Source organism: Pomacea canaliculata, linkage group LG12 (genome assembly GCF_003073045.1).
Source record: "Pomacea canaliculata isolate SZHN2017 linkage group LG12, ASM307304v1, whole genome shotgun sequence".
In the NCBI taxonomy this organism is placed as follows: Eukaryota; Metazoa; Mollusca; class Gastropoda; order Architaenioglossa; family Ampullariidae; genus Pomacea; species Pomacea canaliculata.
Window position 1 is genome coordinate 1,662,978 of NC_037601.1, and position 18,151 is coordinate 1,681,128.

Sequence of the window (18,151 nt, forward strand, 5' to 3'; positions counted from 1 at the left end):
AGTGAGGGCAGATGGGCAAAAGTATTTATTTAAACAGCTTTTTTCCTGATATGAAGTTCGGTTGGTTCTTTTTTTTTTTATACATTCCATTCTTTTAAAAAAGAACCAACCCAACTTCATAACAGCTTTTTTCCTGATATGAAGTTCGTTGATTCTTTTTTTGGTTCTTTTTTTTTTTTTACACTGTTACAGTCTTATTAAAGAAGCTGAAAGTGAACTTTGACATTTGACAGGCTTTCTATCAGCCTTTCATAGAATCTATTCTGACCTAATCCATGATTTGCTGGTATAGAAATGAGAGCATGGGGAGCAAGACAGTCCTGAAGCATATAAATGTATATGTTAAAGCAGTAAATGTGAAAGAGGAACCATATACCAGTTAAATAAAACGCTATGAGCTCTTGCCATCTAGACAGCATTTTTGTCCTCTCAAACTAAGAACAGTCAGATCTAAAACACATTTGTACAGGTGCTAAAATAGTTGATGTAAAAAGTGGGGAAGAGCAGGATGCATAATTGTATTCTCCTGTAATTTGTACACTGTATGCCTTTTGCTTTACAACGAAGACTGTTTTCAGTATGACATCAAAATGTTCTCTCTGCATCAAAAATAAGTCATTGTCATTACCAATACTCACAAAATAAAGCATGTGGGCTTACTCAATAACTGAGTGCTTCAGTGCCACTGCTCTTTAACAAAATTACTCCAAATATACTCATGCTAAATGCCCATTCTAGCATCCTGTATATTTTCATTACTGAAACATTGTTCCAACTTCCATTCCTGCATTTTTTTAAGATAATTTTTTTCAACCTTGCCACCTAATGGAGGCTTGGAGGTTTTTATTTTAAAGGTATGTGCTGAATTACACAATTCTGCAATATCACCTTTATTAAAACTGAAAATCAAAATATTTTGGATCCAAATTCAACAAGAAGGGACACAGCCACTATAAAATCTCTCACAAATGTTGTACATCTTGCCACCAAATAAAACTGCAGTCAGTTACTAAGGAAAGGAATCTCATTCAGGCTCAATAAGGTTAAAACTGAGTCAGTGCTTCAGGCCACCTATTTCATGGTGACAGTTTTCCTATACTGTGCAGCTGATGTTTCTTAGGAGAGGTCCAACCTGTTACATTTTTCAGCAGTAATGCAGCAACTGATGGGTAAATTACTGCTAAACCACCTTTGTTTTTAATCTCTTAGTCTTATCGCTGTTGTGGCATGCTGAAATTTTTTTTAAAAACATGCTGCATTGTTTATTTAATCTTTTGCAATTAATAAACTTTTTTGCTGCAGATCTATTGTGGTATTTGTCAGGACCACAAGCTATACGGAGGGCAATCACGCGAAACTGGCACAAAAAAGTGAGCGCACACCGTAATTTTACCATCTTCCTTTTCAAAAACGAAAATCAATACATACGAGAGCAATAGAGCGATCTGCAAAATGGAATCTGCTTCAGGGCTACACAATCAAGACACTTCAATTTTGTCTTTACGGTTAATAATCATAACATTAATTCTCTGAGTTCTGAATTGTGCGGCAGCTGTATGCAACTATTTTTGTTTTATCACGAAATCAGGAAGTACATTAGGCAAAAAGTAATGTTGATTTCATGGATCTGCTGCAAATGTTCGACGAATTATCTTGCGTTGCTCTAGTTTTAATCATTCCCCAAAACTAGTTCTCGAGTCAAAATATGGCACACAGCCCAAAGATCTGGCTTAATTTTCGCCAGCAAGATAAATTACAAAATGACCACTACATACCGTAGTTGAACGAATTTCGCTGTGATCCAGTACTATTTTGTGACTCTCCCATCTTCTCAAGTACTTGGAATTCACGATCTTACTGACGATGGTCCGCGTGTGATTTAATCTACACACTTGAATGTCTCCTTCAGTAATAAGTTTATGTCTCGGTCCGATAGCTACAAGCTTTGGAGACGTAGGAGGTGTGTACACTCGATGAGGAGTTCCTGGAGACGTAGCAACATCAGTCGAAGAAGTGTTCAAACAAGCATCAGGGATTGTCGCCATTTTCACACAGAGCCGATGTCGATCTTCAGTACAAGACCCACCTTAAACGTGTAAAATCCTACACGATACTCTAACTAAACGCATGTAAATGCTATCCAGATTCCCTCAAGTCTAACTAGCTTCCAATAAAGCATGTATTTAAGGTACAAAGCGCGCATCAACAGTCAAGACTGGAGCTGCTAGAGGGAAAACGTCTCCATGGTTCGCTCAGCTCCATTTTGACACAAATTTCCGGCGCACAGTGTCACGTGACAGATAATGACGTTCAGCCGCCAGGAAACTGTAAGTGAAATTCTCACATCAAAGTCTCGGATTGGCAATCCCTTCATGACTTTCATAACAAATAACTCATTGAGAAGAATTTGTAATAAGATAACTTAATTATATCATAGCCGAGGCAGCGTTTACTAGTACACCTTTGAGACTTGTTACAGTTTGTCTCCTGACGTCCTCACGTCTGCTTCTTGATGTTGTTGATCACCAACTTGTATTTTTATACACGTCGATGGTTACATCGTCTCGATGTTATCCGATGAGTCCATTCAACCTTGTAGCTTACGTCTTTCTCTCATTTCATCACAGCAAAGCGTCTGTAGGCGGAGCGTGGTGTGGTGTCTATATTCAGAGCTCTGAACGCTAGTGGCGGCGTGCAGTTTATAGACGCTCGCATCAAACGCAGACCATTTCAAAGTTTTATTTTTAGTCAGAGTCGGGGAATGTTGTCACGGCTGCAAACTGCGAGGACGAAGTGAATGAGATAACCTGCGTCATCTCAAGAGTAAGGGGAATAAAAACAAAAAGCAACAAGCAGCCACCGACGTAGAAGTGGCGATATATTTAACATTGTTAAAATTTGTTCAACCACTTGAAATACGCCCAGTGTGTAATACGCCGACAGATTTATGAGCCCGGTTGTATTTTCAAGTCGGGAAAACGGTAGATTGGAACTTTATCCTGTCAACATCAGTGTCAGTAACTAGGTTTGCGAGTAGATTTGGGGTTTTTCATATTGTCATTTCGCGAGTATAGTTTTCAGATGTTCGATGAATTTTGCTGAATGTCCCTTTCCTGAAGCCAGGGGTGTCCAACCTACTGCTCGCGAAGGTGCCTCATCCGGCCCGCTCATTTTAACCACACAACATGATTTCCTTTTAGTGTCACGATTCTAGCAAAGCCGCTATGTTCTTGCCCGCAAGATTTTTTATCATGTCCAGTGCGGCCCTTGGACAAGAAAAGGTTGGATGCCATTGCCCTTAGCTCAGCCATTTTTGCGCTCTTTATTTCATGTCGATGCTAAGGAAGTCAGACAAGCAGAGTTCAGGAAAACTAGTAGGCGTGTGTGCCAGAAGACAAAGACACGCAGGTGGAACATCAGGTCGGTGATCCGTTAACGTAGCGCGTTGGCGAGATGCGACAGGTGAGTTGAAAGTGGGCAAGCTGGCCTTAAGTGTGGGCGTTAGCAGCGGAGCCAAGAGTGGACAAGGTCAAAGCGATAGCAGGAGAGATAAAAATCAGGAAGAGTGCAGTGAAAATGATGCATCTGATATACTTTAACGCCAGATTACTTCATTTTTTTTTTTATCAGTTAAAAAAGCTATGTAATAGTTCAGATATAAGCAGGGATGCGAAGTATTTTACTCCTTTGTAACTACAGAACTTGGCTAGGCTGTGTGTGTGAGAGAGAGTTCAGGTGTGAACAGATTTGTTGGAGTGAGTGTGGGCAATGAATTTATGATGATGTGTTTTTGTAAGCATGTCATTGTTAAATGTTTTAAGTAGTAAATGAGATAAACATCCCCTTTTTATACTGTGCATTCTCATTTTTCACTTTTTTTTCTTGTAAATGCTGGCTGCAAAATTTATACATGAATTTCTCGCTCAAAACAATAAAGTTGTATGACAAAGTCTGGCTGCTTGTATTTTCAGAGGAACTGAATTCTGATTCTTAGACTTTTTTGTTTCACTTTTCTGTCATACATGATTATCTTCTATAATTTTGTCAAGCTTCTGTGACAAGTATCTGTTCACATATATTAGTGTGGTCAGATGACTAAAAATTTTATATCTACCCGATAAAGAATGTCTACCTTGTCACATTAGCAGCGAGTATATGACAAAACATATTAGTCTGGTGGTAAATCAGGATATTGGGAGATCTGTCTTTCCAGATTCAGCCCCCAGTATTAGAATGAGACAATAGGAATACAATTTATTGTTTTGTTCATATCAAGAGTGCTGCATAAACACATGCGGAGTTATTATGTGTATTTGCAAATACACTTGATGTTGCTGTCTGGGGATTAAAGAAATGAATAAATCTTGCACTCAGACTTTCACAGATTTATAGGATTACCTTTGTTTGCAAGATTGCAAAAGACAACTGAGCATATCATTCAGGTTTTTCTTTTTAATGCAAAAATATCAAGATAAACAGCAAGATTTGCACTGTATATAAAACAAAAAATGCATATCCAGCAAAACACATTTTCTTGAAAAGACTGGAGACATAGGGTTGTGGGAATCACACTGAGCACAGTTTACAGAAAGCACTACGTCCACAAGACAGTTGTCCAGGTTTGATGTATAGCAGGGAATAATTAGCTTAGGTAGATTTTTCAAAGGTTCAAAGATATTTCTCTTCAGTAATATAGTGTAGAAAGCTACATGCAGTGCCATTTATTAAGTGGCATACAAACACTGCCCTCAGACATACTTAGCTTAATTTGTGTAAAAAAAACACCAATTCAACACATTAATAAAGTATAAAAACTGCCTTAACCTTTTTTTACGTTTTTATACTTTTACAAGTTCATGTCAAAGAATGAATAAAGCTACACAGGAGTAGGCAGCCCAAGAAGCAGGTTCCATGGTTATGGCATTTATCCAGTGTTCACAGGACAGTTCAGCACAAATTTCACCAGCTGTCAGAAAGTTCCACAGGTCAAAAAAGGTGGTCTTGTTATGGAACAAGTTAAAAATAATGTTTGTCTTGTCAATGGCAGATGTTCACTTTCCCATTCAGCCAAAGCCTATATTCATGTATATGTCCACATCACAAGGAGGTATTTTATGGTATAACTACATTACAGCAAATGCCTATATACATCAAATCTGCACAACAAAATAACAGCTTCTCCTAAACCTGAAATAGTAAGCACCAAGTAGCCACAGCTCTGATCATAATGCAACAATTCAGGCATTCTTTCCAAAAATTAACATTCCTTTTATCACTGTAAATGAAAATCACTGTGGTCAGTACATTTTCTGCATCAGTCATCAGAAAATCATACATGATATAATCAGCTAGAAAAAAACAAAACTGAAAAGGTCTCTCAAATTTAAAAAATTTACAGAAAAAATGAGGAATAATGCCGACTGAAACTAAAACGTAACAAACATAAATCTCGAACTATATATATCTCTGAAAACAAACTGATCACATCCTTATCTATATTCAAATACGAACTGGCAATGCAGTCTGACTAGCAAAATATTTCTACTCCCCACTTCCCTGACATACAGGTAGAAAAACTGCTTTCATTCCATGCAAAATGCCTGATTCATTGTACTGGAACATTAATAAAGTTCCCACCTTGCACACTCCACATAAAGCCAACAGGTTGGGTGACAGCATTTGTCCTGAAGCAGTTTGTTAAATCGCATCATCAACACATTTGTATGAAAATAGACCAATACACAACCTGATTACCACAGCAGCTAAGTGCACAGTAACACATCTAAAGCATGCAACATCACAAAAAGAGATCATGGTAGACTTTATTTGAGCCCACAATTTGTTACAAACATTCACAGTACGAAACTGCACAAACAGAAGTGCTAGAGTAAACCACATAAACTCCTTGTCTTCCTTTGGTGGTTCACAGCATATGCTACCAGTCTTTAATAAAAACTAACTAAAAATAACCCATGGTCCTCAACCGTGGTTACATTGTTGTAATACTGATTGCCAGCCAGTTTGGTTTATATCACAAGTGAAATAGATAATCCCACAAAATTTGCTGAATCACCTCCAGGCTGCTAGCAAAAGCTGCAGATAAGGTCTCTGCATTAGTCAAGGCCAAATCAGGTTCTAGCAGCCAAAGTGTTAGTTTCACACAAGACTATACACTCAGTTTACCAGTAGTTTCCTTGTAAGTCTTGTTTTCATGCCCATGTTCTAGCATAGAACTCACCAACAAAATAAAAGTCCCATTCAGGGATAGGTCTTCATGGGAAAAAATATGGCAAGGTTGAAAGAAACAATTCAGGAAATCAAATTGTGGTTATTTCACAACAGGTTGAACAGTTCACCGAGAATAGTTGCCATTTGAATGAAGTCAGGTGGATGAACGTGGATATGTTCACAGAACTGACTTGTACTTGCAAGCAAACATGATCCACGTTGCGCAAGCTGATTCCGGATATGGAAAAATGCGCACACGAACTGCCAGCCGGATCTGGTCTCCTCTACAGTTGATGATTTCTTCACACACAGGTGCCCTGAATAGATAATAACTCCTTTATTCAGTGACAATTTCACAAGATGGTTTTAAAGAAGAACATCTTTGCCTCATTAAAAAAAATGAATTATTGTCATTTACATATGAGAGACCAGCAATCTGATTAAGTATTAACCTTAGATTTTGTATATGAAACACTGGCTATTCCTGCCTTAAAGCATTTAAACAAATTTTCTCAGAAAATGTAGTTTGTAGGTTTTACACATTTATGTGTTTTTAATGATGGATGATGTTTTATCACTTTGTGACATTATGCTTTCATGTGACATGAGATTGAAATGGATACTTAGTCTGTTGATCAAAGATGTATGAATTTTGTATCAAAATTTCTGCATCTGACTAGGAAGTGTTGCATCAACAAGAGCATAGCCATATAAATAATGCATCTGTTAACCTCTGTTGTTTGGTGCTTGGCTTTATCATACTCGGACAGTAATGAGAAGATACTATTTTTCTCACTGGGGGCCATAGTTATGAAGCAAAAGTAAGTCACTTCCTCATTTCAAAATGGGAAACTCCGTGAAAAGTATAATTTCCAAAGTTATAAAGCAATGCCCAGACCCTGTGAACTCTATTGCTTCATGTTTCTTTACCCTAGAACACATTTCCAACCACTTTATAACTACAGCTACAGGGGTAAAACAATATCTGTGAGGTCTGGGCCCTGCTTTATAAGTTTGAAAATAAGATGTCTGTTCTAGAGTTCCCATATTACCCCAGGGCAAGAGTTTACCCTCACTTCATAAACACAGCCCCAGAAGATGATGGTAAAAGTGGAGGGGTAAAACTCATACTCACTTAAGGCAAGTGACAAAAATCTTGCGGGCATTTCTGTGTGTGAACTGAATGGGATAGCCCTTAAAAGTGTGTCCTTCTGGCACAGCCTGCCGTACTGCATCCTGGAATTCCTCATTACCAGCAGTGACACCTGCAAAGTTGTAATCTCATTAGGGATATTGAAACAACAGTTCCTAGATGCAGAAGAGACATGCTACTACTTTGGACACATAGAATCCTCTGAGTCCCAGATGAAGGTGGTATTCTTTTTCTTCTTGTTACTGAAATATTACCTTTTTTCAAATTCACCTTTCAATTTACTGATTTTGCATTAAAGTTGTATCCCTTGCACAGGCTTTAACTAAATAGCTGTACAACTGTTCAAATTTTACTTTGATTTAAATTATTTGAATATTTGAAAAAATAACCGAAATCTAACACTGCACACACCTGTGACCCTTTCTGTCTCATATGCTGCTAAGGCAGGAGTCAAAATGTAGCTCAGCTGGTCATCCCACAGCGTTGTCAGCCCCTGGTCCTTTAAACAAAGCAAGACCTTACAAGATAGTTCCCAGTTCTGGTGGCTCTTCAATTTATGAAAAGACTTGTTAGAGGATTCATTTTGTCAATTGTTAAGTGGGAACAATTCTTTAAAAAATATTGGTCAAACTGCTATAATAAAACGTACCTGTCGATGCTGGGCCACCAGTTTGCGCAACTGCACTTCAAGGTCATTGCTCACCACTGGAGGATCAATGGATGATCCACATAACGGCGGGGGAGAGGGCCACAGTGGGTTGCAGCCAGGCCCACACACTGATACTAGCAGCTCACTGGCCATGCTCTTCCACAAAGATCCATTCTGCAGATCAAAGCGGCATTCCTCCACCCTGTCACTTGGCTGTGGAAACAGTAATTTTTAGAACACACAGAAAAAGGTATAATTATGTCACCACTTGTCCTGCATATCCTGGATAACAGAAGTGTACAGGACAGTAAGTCATTCTGCAAGATCATATAACATTCCAATTAAAAATATGACTCAAGAGGCTAATTTTAATAAGCCATACTATGGATCATGAGGAAGGTAAAAAGATGGATTCAGGTGTATGTAAATAAAAACGACAGCAGAGAAATGACACTTGAGTCGGCATCATGAACAGGGAAGGTTCAGAACAACTTCAATAAATATGATTATGCTTTTGCCATGGCCTACTTAATAAAAGCTGTCAGTCTGTAATGAAATCTAATGTATAGCTTATGCTTAAAATTAAAGGGAAATGTTAAGCTGGGCTTTGATCGATGCTGATGTTCTGAATCACGTATGATCAAAATTTTATGTGATAAATCATTTCATACAATTGTGTCTAAAACACAGGTGAGTGATGAAGGTCACTATGTGTTCTCTTTTGTTAAAAAAAAATATAGCCCAACAGACTAATGCATCGCACAGGCAGACCAATGGGACAAGAAGAGTGTTGAGTACTGCTGGAGTAGTGTTGGCAGCTCTGCAGCAGACCCATTTGACAACAAATTGCAATAATGTTAGCAGTTTTGCTGAATGGCCATCCAACCTTGATTTACAGCCTGCAATCTTTGAGAAGCATGGAATACTTGCAGCATATGGAAAAACCGAGTTCATGGGAAAGATGCTGCATCCTAGCACAGGAGATGTGAAAACCACTAAATTCCTATCTTGCAAAAAGCATGGTGTGTGCAGGGTACATTTATTTGCAAGGATCTGTGAAAATTTGACTGTCTAGTGCAAGTGTCAAGAAGAAGGTTCTTAAAGTTTTGCAATGGAATCCTATTCCTCACACACTGAGATTGTTTGCCTGGAAACTTCGTTCACAATTGCCTTATGGAAGCATGCAGAAACTACAATGAAAGTATGTTACTGTTTGTAACATTATCCTGTCACACCACTAGTCTCTAATTTGGTCAGTTTGTTATCACCATGCTCTAGCTTGAAGACTATACAAAATAACACAAACTCCGTCAGGTAGGAGCGTTAACCCAAACAAGCCAGTGAAAGACAAAGATGGAAAGACCATAACAAGCGATGCAGGACAAAGAGACCGCTGGATGGAGCACTTCAAAGAGATTCTGAACCAAGCTCATTCACCATCTTTACCTGACATATCACCAGCAACAGAACAACTTCATGTCAACACCAGCCCGCCCACTAAGACAGAAATCATCAAGGCTATGAAAAGTGGCAAAGCAGCAGGCCTGGATGGCATACCCCCAGAAGCATTAAAGGCAGACCCAGAAACAACAATTTTACATCCCCTCCTACACAAGATCTGGGAACAAGAGTTAGTACTAACAGACTGGAAGCTAGGCCACCTGGTCAAGTTACCGAAGAAAGGAGACCGCTCCCAGTGCAACAACTGGTAGGGGATCATGCTGTTGTCCATCCCCAATAAAGTCCTATCAAGGGTAATTCTAGTCACTAGTCAAGACATTAAGAAGCATAAGTGGGGCTGGATTGGAAACACCCTGCACAAACCAGCTGACAACATTGCCAGGCAGGCACTTGACTGGAATCCTCAGGGGAAGAGGAGAATAGGGAGACCAAAGCAGACTTGGAAAAGAACAGATGAAAGTGAGGCAAAGGATGACGGAACCACATGGGCCCAACTGAAGGGGTCCACTGGCAAGGTGTTGTTGCAGCCCTATGCTCCTCAAGGAGTAGCAAAGACTAAACTAAAACTAGCTTGAAATTCTACGGCACAATCTCCAAATTTAAAAAATAAGAACCTTCATGATCAGCCTCATCAGAATATCAGAATCTATCACTTAATCTTAACTTACCATTTCCCTTTAAGTTCTCAGCAGAAATGCTAGTGAATCTAAGTTTAAACCTAATGGATGCACATGCAAAGAAAGGAAGCAAAACACCTAAGAGTCTATTTATCAACACGCAACTCAAATTTCTGATGACAAAGACTGACTGTCTGATATATTGAAATAAACATTTTCAGGATGATTTTACAGTCTTCCTACCTGACAATTAGCATAGAAGCTCTGATGATTGAAAACACAGCCAATAGTTTTATATGGATGGCTTGGTCTCTCCCGCTTGTCCATTGGTGGAGCCATTGGGTTGATAGGCTCGTGAACAAATCTATAAAGACACAAACTGCATGTTACATATCCACACACTCACACATGTACAACCACATGCACATATGTACATGTACATACAAAACCTTTGAGCTTATGCTATACGGGACGCACAATTCTAAAAGATGTGACTGGAACCTGCAATAATAATAATAAGGTACATTTACATTGCCCATTTCTCTGCTGTCAAGCAGATTCAATGTGCTTTACACCAATAAAAATAACATCTAAATAGATTCAAAATGCTCAAAGCACACCTTCACACACAGACCAAACATCAACAATTATGCAAAAACACAACAGCCAAAAATAAAAGGCAAAAAGATTATGCTGCACTCAAGCATGATATAACAACACTGCATCAAAAACATCAAACAGAAAGGCTGGGCAGTCACGGCAGAGCCTGCAGGTTGCTGAACTATTCGAAAGACACAAATAACACTATGGGTATAATACCAACCTGTGTCCATTGAGACTTTCCCAAAATGTCACGAGCCCATCTGCACTGATAGTCATCACCCAGGCATGAACAGCACCCTTAATCTTGGTACCAAAGCAGACGTAAGCATCCAGCCCAAAACCAAGAAGGAGACTGCATAACAGAGTGGCATGGTCCTCACAATCCTGTAAGAGTGAAAAAGACATCGTAACTACAAAAATTGGCCAAAATCAACCTGGTTGACTGATAGGTTCTCACTGAACAAACTACAACATAGGATGTATCAAACAGCTATACTATTACAGTATTCATTAAGACAACACTTGACTAAAGCTTATCTCTATGGAAACTGCATTTTAAAAAAAGAAAGGTGTTTAAAATACACATGTATCATGTTGATACAATCAACATGCTTACATTCAGTTTTTTTATTATAGTATCTTGTACAGTATAAATGCAATTCTACAGGAAAAACTAAAAGCTTCACACTATTCAGTGTCCTCAGCTAATGCCAATTCCCAACTGCTTTTCAAAGATTATTTAATGTAAAACCCAAGTGCAGCTTAATGATGCAACAACGAAACAGCCAAAGGATGTACACATTCAAGATTTTTTAAAAAGCCCAATGTAATTTCTCTGTTTCCATAACAAGGTGACAGAACATTTTTTTTTTTTACTGTGTGAAGAAGCAGGCAATGTAGCCAGTCTGATCTTTGGCATGTGAGATGTGATAACCACAAAGCAAAAGCTACTATATCTGTGTCACATATTTCTATTTTTCCAAGTGCTTTGTCAGATTTGATTATTCTTCGTACAGTCCAGCCAAAATCTTTCAATTTAATTTGTGCACTTGTAGCGCACAGCATTACGGCTGAGATCTAAAATCTAATAGCAAGATGGTGCAGATATGTGACAGTAGAAATGAAATGGCCCAGGAAAAGACAAAAAGTGGCGCAGACACAGAAATCCATATAGAAATATAGCAAATATCGTAACAGATGTAGTGATGAAAATTAGACCCAAAACTTCACACAGATCAATGGGCAAATATGAAATTGAGGGAGAGCAGTCAACCTCTAGCCAGTTAGGCAAAGGGACATCACTCGCACCTTCTCACTGCTTTATTTTCTGCTGTCTATATGGAAACATCATTTAAACACCACAGGATATGATTAAACTTTTTTTTTATATAATGGAGAAAGAGTATTGCGTGGAAAGTCTTGGAAACTGAGCAAAATTTTAAAAACCAATATTTGGCAGCTGAATGAAGGAGGAAAAAACCCCAATATGAATTATCCTTGCTGAAATGAAGATAGCCTTATGCAACAATGCCTGAACTCAGAGAAGCACAAAATGAATGATTCAAATCCAGTATGATGCAGCATTGCTTCCCCTTTTAAACTAGCTGTGGTGTGAGTCCAGAAGGTAAGGCAATGAGGGAGATGGGACCTGCCTTCACAAAAGCTGACCAAACTATAAGAACTCTAACACTTTACTCCCCAGTGACCTTTTCATAATGATGGCATGGTTCTAGATATGAAATAAGAAGCAAGCAACAGGATGGATAACTCACCCCTTTATTTCTGGCCAGGAAAGCATGTAAACTAGACCACTGTTCCAACTTATCACCTCCACCTAATGCTTGCTGCTTTTCATAGCGAAGGAGTGACACAAAACGCATAGCTTGTCTGGGAGAGTCCAGCAATCGGCCAGCACGTAAAGGTGTTATGTAGGAGCACACAGGTCTGTAGTTGCTGTTTTCATCCTACAGATAAAAACCATTGCCGAAAAAGTGAACAAGGCAATCATTTCACTATCAACATCCGCAACATACAAGCAACGCATTAAAAACTTTTTTAAAAAAGCCCAAGATTATGTGAAAAAATATGCAGGACATGCAATTGTTTGTTTTCACACTGTGCCAGCAGCCAAGGCCATATTACAGCGCAGGACATGTAAATATGGAGGCCTAGATGCAGCAGCCACAAGTTAAAAAAATGTGTCTCCTAATATTTAGGGTAAGATACACTGGAATCAACACATTCAAGTTTAATGTCCCCCTTCAATCTCCAGAATAATTATTTATGTGCATTTGTTTTTGAACACCCAAACAGCAATTCAATATCTAAACAAAATCATGCTAAAAATTCTATCTAAAGTGAGTAATCATTACTTTCACAGGTAACTTACAAGAGAAAAGATCTTGATGAGACGATCAGAATGAGCTGGTTTGATATTGAGGAATTCTCGCCACCAGTGTTTGGCATACTCGAGAAAGCGACGATTTAGCTCTGCCTGCTGGCTGCGCTCAAGATTCAGCTGTGTTCGGACAACACCTTCTTCCAACACCTGTTTGACTTTTGGAAACAGTTCCAATTCTGCATCGAGAATCCCTATAGGCACTTTGCTTTCTGGGCCTGGAATGATATCAACTCTTGATTAGAGAAAGCACTTAAGTAGCACACTTCATAAAAAGCAAATACAAGAAAAACAAAACAAAAACCGACAAATATAATCTGAAAAAATGCTTATGGTGAAAGAAGAATGGTATGACTCCAGATGCAGTATTAAAGGCTGAATTTCTATCTTATTTTGGGAGAGAATGGTTCTATCTAAAGGAGGGAGGCGAGGAGCACATCAGGTGCCAGTTACCCTAGTTATTTTTTGTTGCTTCCATCTGTCCTACAAGTACCCTCACCTACCTCAACTGGATCAAATCCATATTTGTGTTATATTTTACTACATGGTTGTTTTAGATGCATTGATGCATTTGGTGTTTCTGGCATAATCTTCGTGGCATTCAGGAATGTTTACATGTAAATGTGAACAGTGACTGCTTTGAGCATTATTACTGTGTTCAACACCACCAAAAGAACAGCTTACCTGTTCCCTTAAGTTCTATAGATACAACCATGCGACCATTCTTGGCTGCAAGGAGAGAGCGCCATTCAAAAAAGTTGGACGTTACAATAGAAGCATCTCCCATTGGTAATGTTTTAATTAAAACAATGTGTATTGGGTCACACAGGGACAGCATGGATCCCATATCTGCCATCTTTCCTGCATCTCCTGTTTAAAGAAAAAAAAAAAGTCATGACCAACACCAGATAACGTAGGCCACTTTCTGCAAAAAGTTTGTGACAAGCTTCTCACTATGTGGAGCATCTCCTAAAAAGATTATCATAACCAACAGCAGGTAAGTATGTGGAAGACTAGAATAAAAAAGAGGACAAGAAAATAATAATAATCAATTATATAGTGTAGAGGTGTGGGACCTTTTTTCCTCCAAGGGCTATTTTCATATTTACAACATCCTTCGCAGGCCATACAAAATTATCTACTTAAAATTAGCTTGCTCTATTAAGTAAAGATGTAGTTTCCCCACATAATTCTCCAAAATCCTCCATACAGACCACAGGCAGTCAAGAAGCATATGTGTCTGTCCTGTCATGTACTCATATGTGTCCTATCCCATAATGAATTTTCCTTGCTTGTCCCTCAAAATTTACTTTATTAGTATTATTATTCACTTAATATATATTTATGAAAAAAAACTTAAAGACTGAGTGAAATCTGCGGTTGCCTTGGCAGAATGGACATTCCTCACCCCTGATATAAGCAAGCTCCATGAACAAAAGAGCAGCGAAAGAAACAAAGACAGTAGCAAAGTTTGTAAACTACATGAAAAAAAGGAGAGGGAGAAAGAAATGGTAGAAAAAGGAGGAGACAACCAGCTCATGGCGGTTTTCAAAGGAGTGCCAATACTGCATAGTTCTACAGATGCTAAAACAGTATCTGTCAAGGGATGAAGAACACATCACATATACTTGTGAACCTTTTCAAAGAACATGTCAATGACTAATGATACAGAAAGCAAAGTATATTATGTTGTTTTTCAAGAATCATATAGCAAGGAGATTTGTAATAATACTGCAAATCTACACTTACATGCAAATCCATACATGTACATACCAACATGCCCTTCTCCTCCCCTTTTGTTACACAAACATAGCTGTGCTAATTACTTGTTATCAAACACCAATAACTGTGCAGGTCCCTTGCTCATTAAAATTCATATATTCTGTCTTCACCTGCCCCATCTTTATGCAGTTCTAGTAGAAAGCCCTCACTGAATGCTGGTTCACAGGCACATGGCACTGGTCGTGACTTGAATCTCTGACCACGAAAGTGCAAATGAAGTGTGAAAGAGGATGTAGACATCTGACCTGCATCTTCCTCCATCAGCTGGTCCATAAAAGCTTTGCCTCCATGTATTTGGAAATACAAATAGCGACGGGATGGATCAATATTTGCTGAAACATAAATGTAAAACTCTCTTAACTGGTAAAGAGTTCCCTAATAACAAATGAGCTAGCACTTAGAAATTAAAAGACTTCTATTTGTTCTAATATGGATGTTTGATCTCACAACTTTCAATAACCAGAAGCCAAAGAAAATTGCATGATAACAATGAATGTGGTTGACTGTGCCTAGGGAATGGTATGTTGTAGCAAAGACCAGCCATCCCCTTTCCCTGAAAAAATCAGGAACTCATTTCAGCAGCTGCTGGGTATAAAAGAGTTTTTTCAAGCATAGGTCCTAGCAGGCCCCAAAACAATAACCTTTTGCTCTGCAGCAAAGGACGCTAACCACTAGACTACTGTTTGCACTGAGGTAAATTCTCATAAAACACGACAGATGTGCACTGACTTCAACAACTGGAAACTAGTTTATAAGTCTGTTATTTTTTTACCCTTTTTTGGAATAAAATGTTTTGTAACCAAATGTGGTAAATTATGCCATAAAATAAGTTATATTTCTACAAACTGAGGAAGCAAACAACAGAAGCTGACTAAGCAAGCATTAGCATCACCTGTTTTCATATCACCTTCTTTTTATCATACCATCATCTGACTGTTTGAGGAATTTCAATTTTCCAGAATACATATCCTTAATTTTAGAAACATTTCCAAAATTTTGCAGATTTACTTTATTCAAGTCTTTAATACTGAAAAAAGAAACTGTTTTAGTGTTCGATGATGAAATCACCAGAATCGATGGGTAAACATACAGAAAAAGTCCTTTTACTGGATCAAAAGCAAGATAAGTGAAATTATAGTCTAAAATACCATTCAATAATATCAGTTATAGCCTTTTTAAATTTAAAAAATGTATAACTTTCTGCAACTCCATTAAAAAATATAATCATAAAAGAGTTTACCTTTCTTTACCAAACCATGTGAAATATCATTTTCAAGATCAGTAAATCTCACTGCAGGTTTTTCTCCTGGCACAGTACCACAAAACTGGAGATTGTTCATTATATCGTCAACGATGCCTCTTTTGCGTAATTTCTCAATCATGTCTTTCTCACTCACACGATCCATAGGTTCCTGCCCTGCCATGATCTCATCCATAACTCCACGGATGTGTGCCTCGATGTCCATCTGTCAAATTAAACAACAAAAAAAAAAACTGACAATAAATTTGTCAAAGTGAAAAGCAATAAAAAATATACCCGTGTTGCGATCAGTGGTGAAGTATTCAATGACAATCTATTGATGATCTCATTTATTGTTCTTTTTAATTTGTCTGCACACATTCTTATGTAGACCCTCTACTTTCCTTACAAACAAAATATCTTAACAGAAAATGCACATTATACCTATCCAGTGAATAATCTTTTAGTACTACAATATAACCACCCACATTTATGTCACAGGATCATGTCACTTTGAAGACTCTTAAGTCAGTAACAACAGCAAAAATAAAATACGCTTATGACAACTAAAATTATGTCTTTAGTAAAGGTTGATGTGTGCTGGCAGTTGTAAGGGTTCAGCAGGCTGGCCAGCTGTAACGGTTGAATGCTCTGTCGTGCAATGGATAACTCTTTTGACAAGTATTCGACCACACCTAATTACAACACTCACTTGTGTCCATTCACCAAAATCAGTAAAATAGATCACTGTATATACATATATATCTATGAAATAAAAGAATAAAATAAAACAGTACATATATGTAGAAATGGTTTACATTTAGCTCCAAACATAATCTTAAAATTTATCTCTCCTCGATGTCGCTCGCCTCATAAATGTTCACAGTTGGTAATCCAATATTCGAGGTTCATAATCCACTATTCACAGTTCAAAATCCAATGTTCACAAATCACTTCTTTACTTACATCAATAATCTAAGTCTAACTCGTGATGGAGTAGACTTCCAATACACTATACATTCACTAAGTCCAGCAAACAACTTCCTTACATCTCCTCGATATCGCCAGCATGCAAACTCGGAAAGTGGTGATTCTCTCCTAGTCCGAGGCTCAATCGCCTCTTTCTACCTGTGGGGCGTCCCTGGTCACCCTCTGATCTTGGACCGATTCAGGGAAGTTCCCTGGTACTAAAACTATTCTACCCCGTTGCCTTGTGTTCAGACCAGCGGGTCCCGTGTCACTGGTCAGATTTATGGCCCCGCCTTGACCATCCGGCCTGTCCTGTCATTAGCCGGAGGGGGGGGGAAATTGTTGTTTTACGCCGTGTCAGCAGCTAAGGCTATATTACGGCAAGCAGCCAGCCCTGTAAACAGATGCCACGTGCAGAGAAAGAACAGCATGCCCGAGACGAGAAATGAACTCTGGGCAGCTGTATTGGTGACAGGCGCTAACCGTTGCGCCACCGGACCGCTCTGTCATTAGCCGGAGCGGTGGCAACTTGACCAGTTCACGGGTGGTGGTCTAAACTCAAACGAAACGTTGTTAAAAGTATGAAATACGTTTTCTACATCTTTCAGAGAAAGAGAGAGAAGGTATGCAAGCAGCTTCTGTCAGCGTGACGATAAACACTCTTAGCAGCTCATGTTCATTCACGCACTGGAACATGGCGCCGCAGTAAATACAACTCGCTAATACTAACGTTACCTGGGCTAACTGTGTATGAATTATCTGCTTCAGTTCGGCAACTTTCTCCGGAGGTAAAGCCATTCTGAGAGACTTCGATTCAAAGTATATAAAAAGCCGATTGAAAAACCCGTTTCTGTATCCCAGTAACGTTCCAGACGCTGTTTCCAATCATCCCGGGGAGATGCCTGCGCACACCGGAAGTGACTGTTCTTAAATAGTTCGTAATGAAAACATGCTCAAAATAGAAAACTTATTCAACAAAGGCTATGTTCTGTCAAATGCTTTGTTACTTCCTCGTGTTATAAACAAAAGTAGCTATGCAGTAACAAATTTT

General features: G+C 38.6%; 2 protein-coding genes across 3 annotated transcripts in view; both read right to left on the reverse strand.

The window, feature by feature from the left end:
- Positions 1 to 4,148, reverse strand: part of LOC112576628 (C-Maf-inducing protein-like) — a 37,793-nt gene extending 33,645 nt beyond the window's left edge. Inside the window, exon 1 of one of the 2 annotated variants that reach the window (XM_025259230.1) lies at positions 1,776 to 4,148. In XM_025259230.1, the coding sequence (XP_025115015.1) occupies positions 1,776 to 2,045 (270 nt within the window). In that variant the 5' untranslated portion in view covers positions 2,046 to 4,148. The remainder of the gene's footprint in view (positions 1 to 1,775) is intronic. The other variant, XM_025259229.1, reaches the window with a different exon arrangement.
- A 270-nt stretch (positions 4,149 to 4,418) lies between these two features.
- Positions 4,419 to 18,025, reverse strand: LOC112576629 (centrosomal protein of 76 kDa-like). Its single transcript, XM_025259231.1, has 12 exons — positions 17,836 to 18,025; positions 16,132 to 16,357; positions 15,002 to 15,223; positions 13,794 to 13,979; positions 13,101 to 13,327; positions 12,484 to 12,675; positions 10,932 to 11,095; positions 10,352 to 10,472; positions 8,031 to 8,243; positions 7,793 to 7,880; positions 7,364 to 7,493; positions 4,419 to 6,545 (listed from the first exon to the last, which is right to left on the reverse strand). The coding sequence occupies exons 1-12, from the start codon at positions 17,896 to 17,898 to the stop codon at positions 6,407 to 6,409; spliced, it is 1,971 nt and encodes a 656-aa protein (XP_025115016.1). The 5' UTR covers positions 17,899 to 18,025; the 3' UTR covers positions 4,419 to 6,406.
- Positions 18,026 to 18,151: the final 126 nt, after the last annotated feature.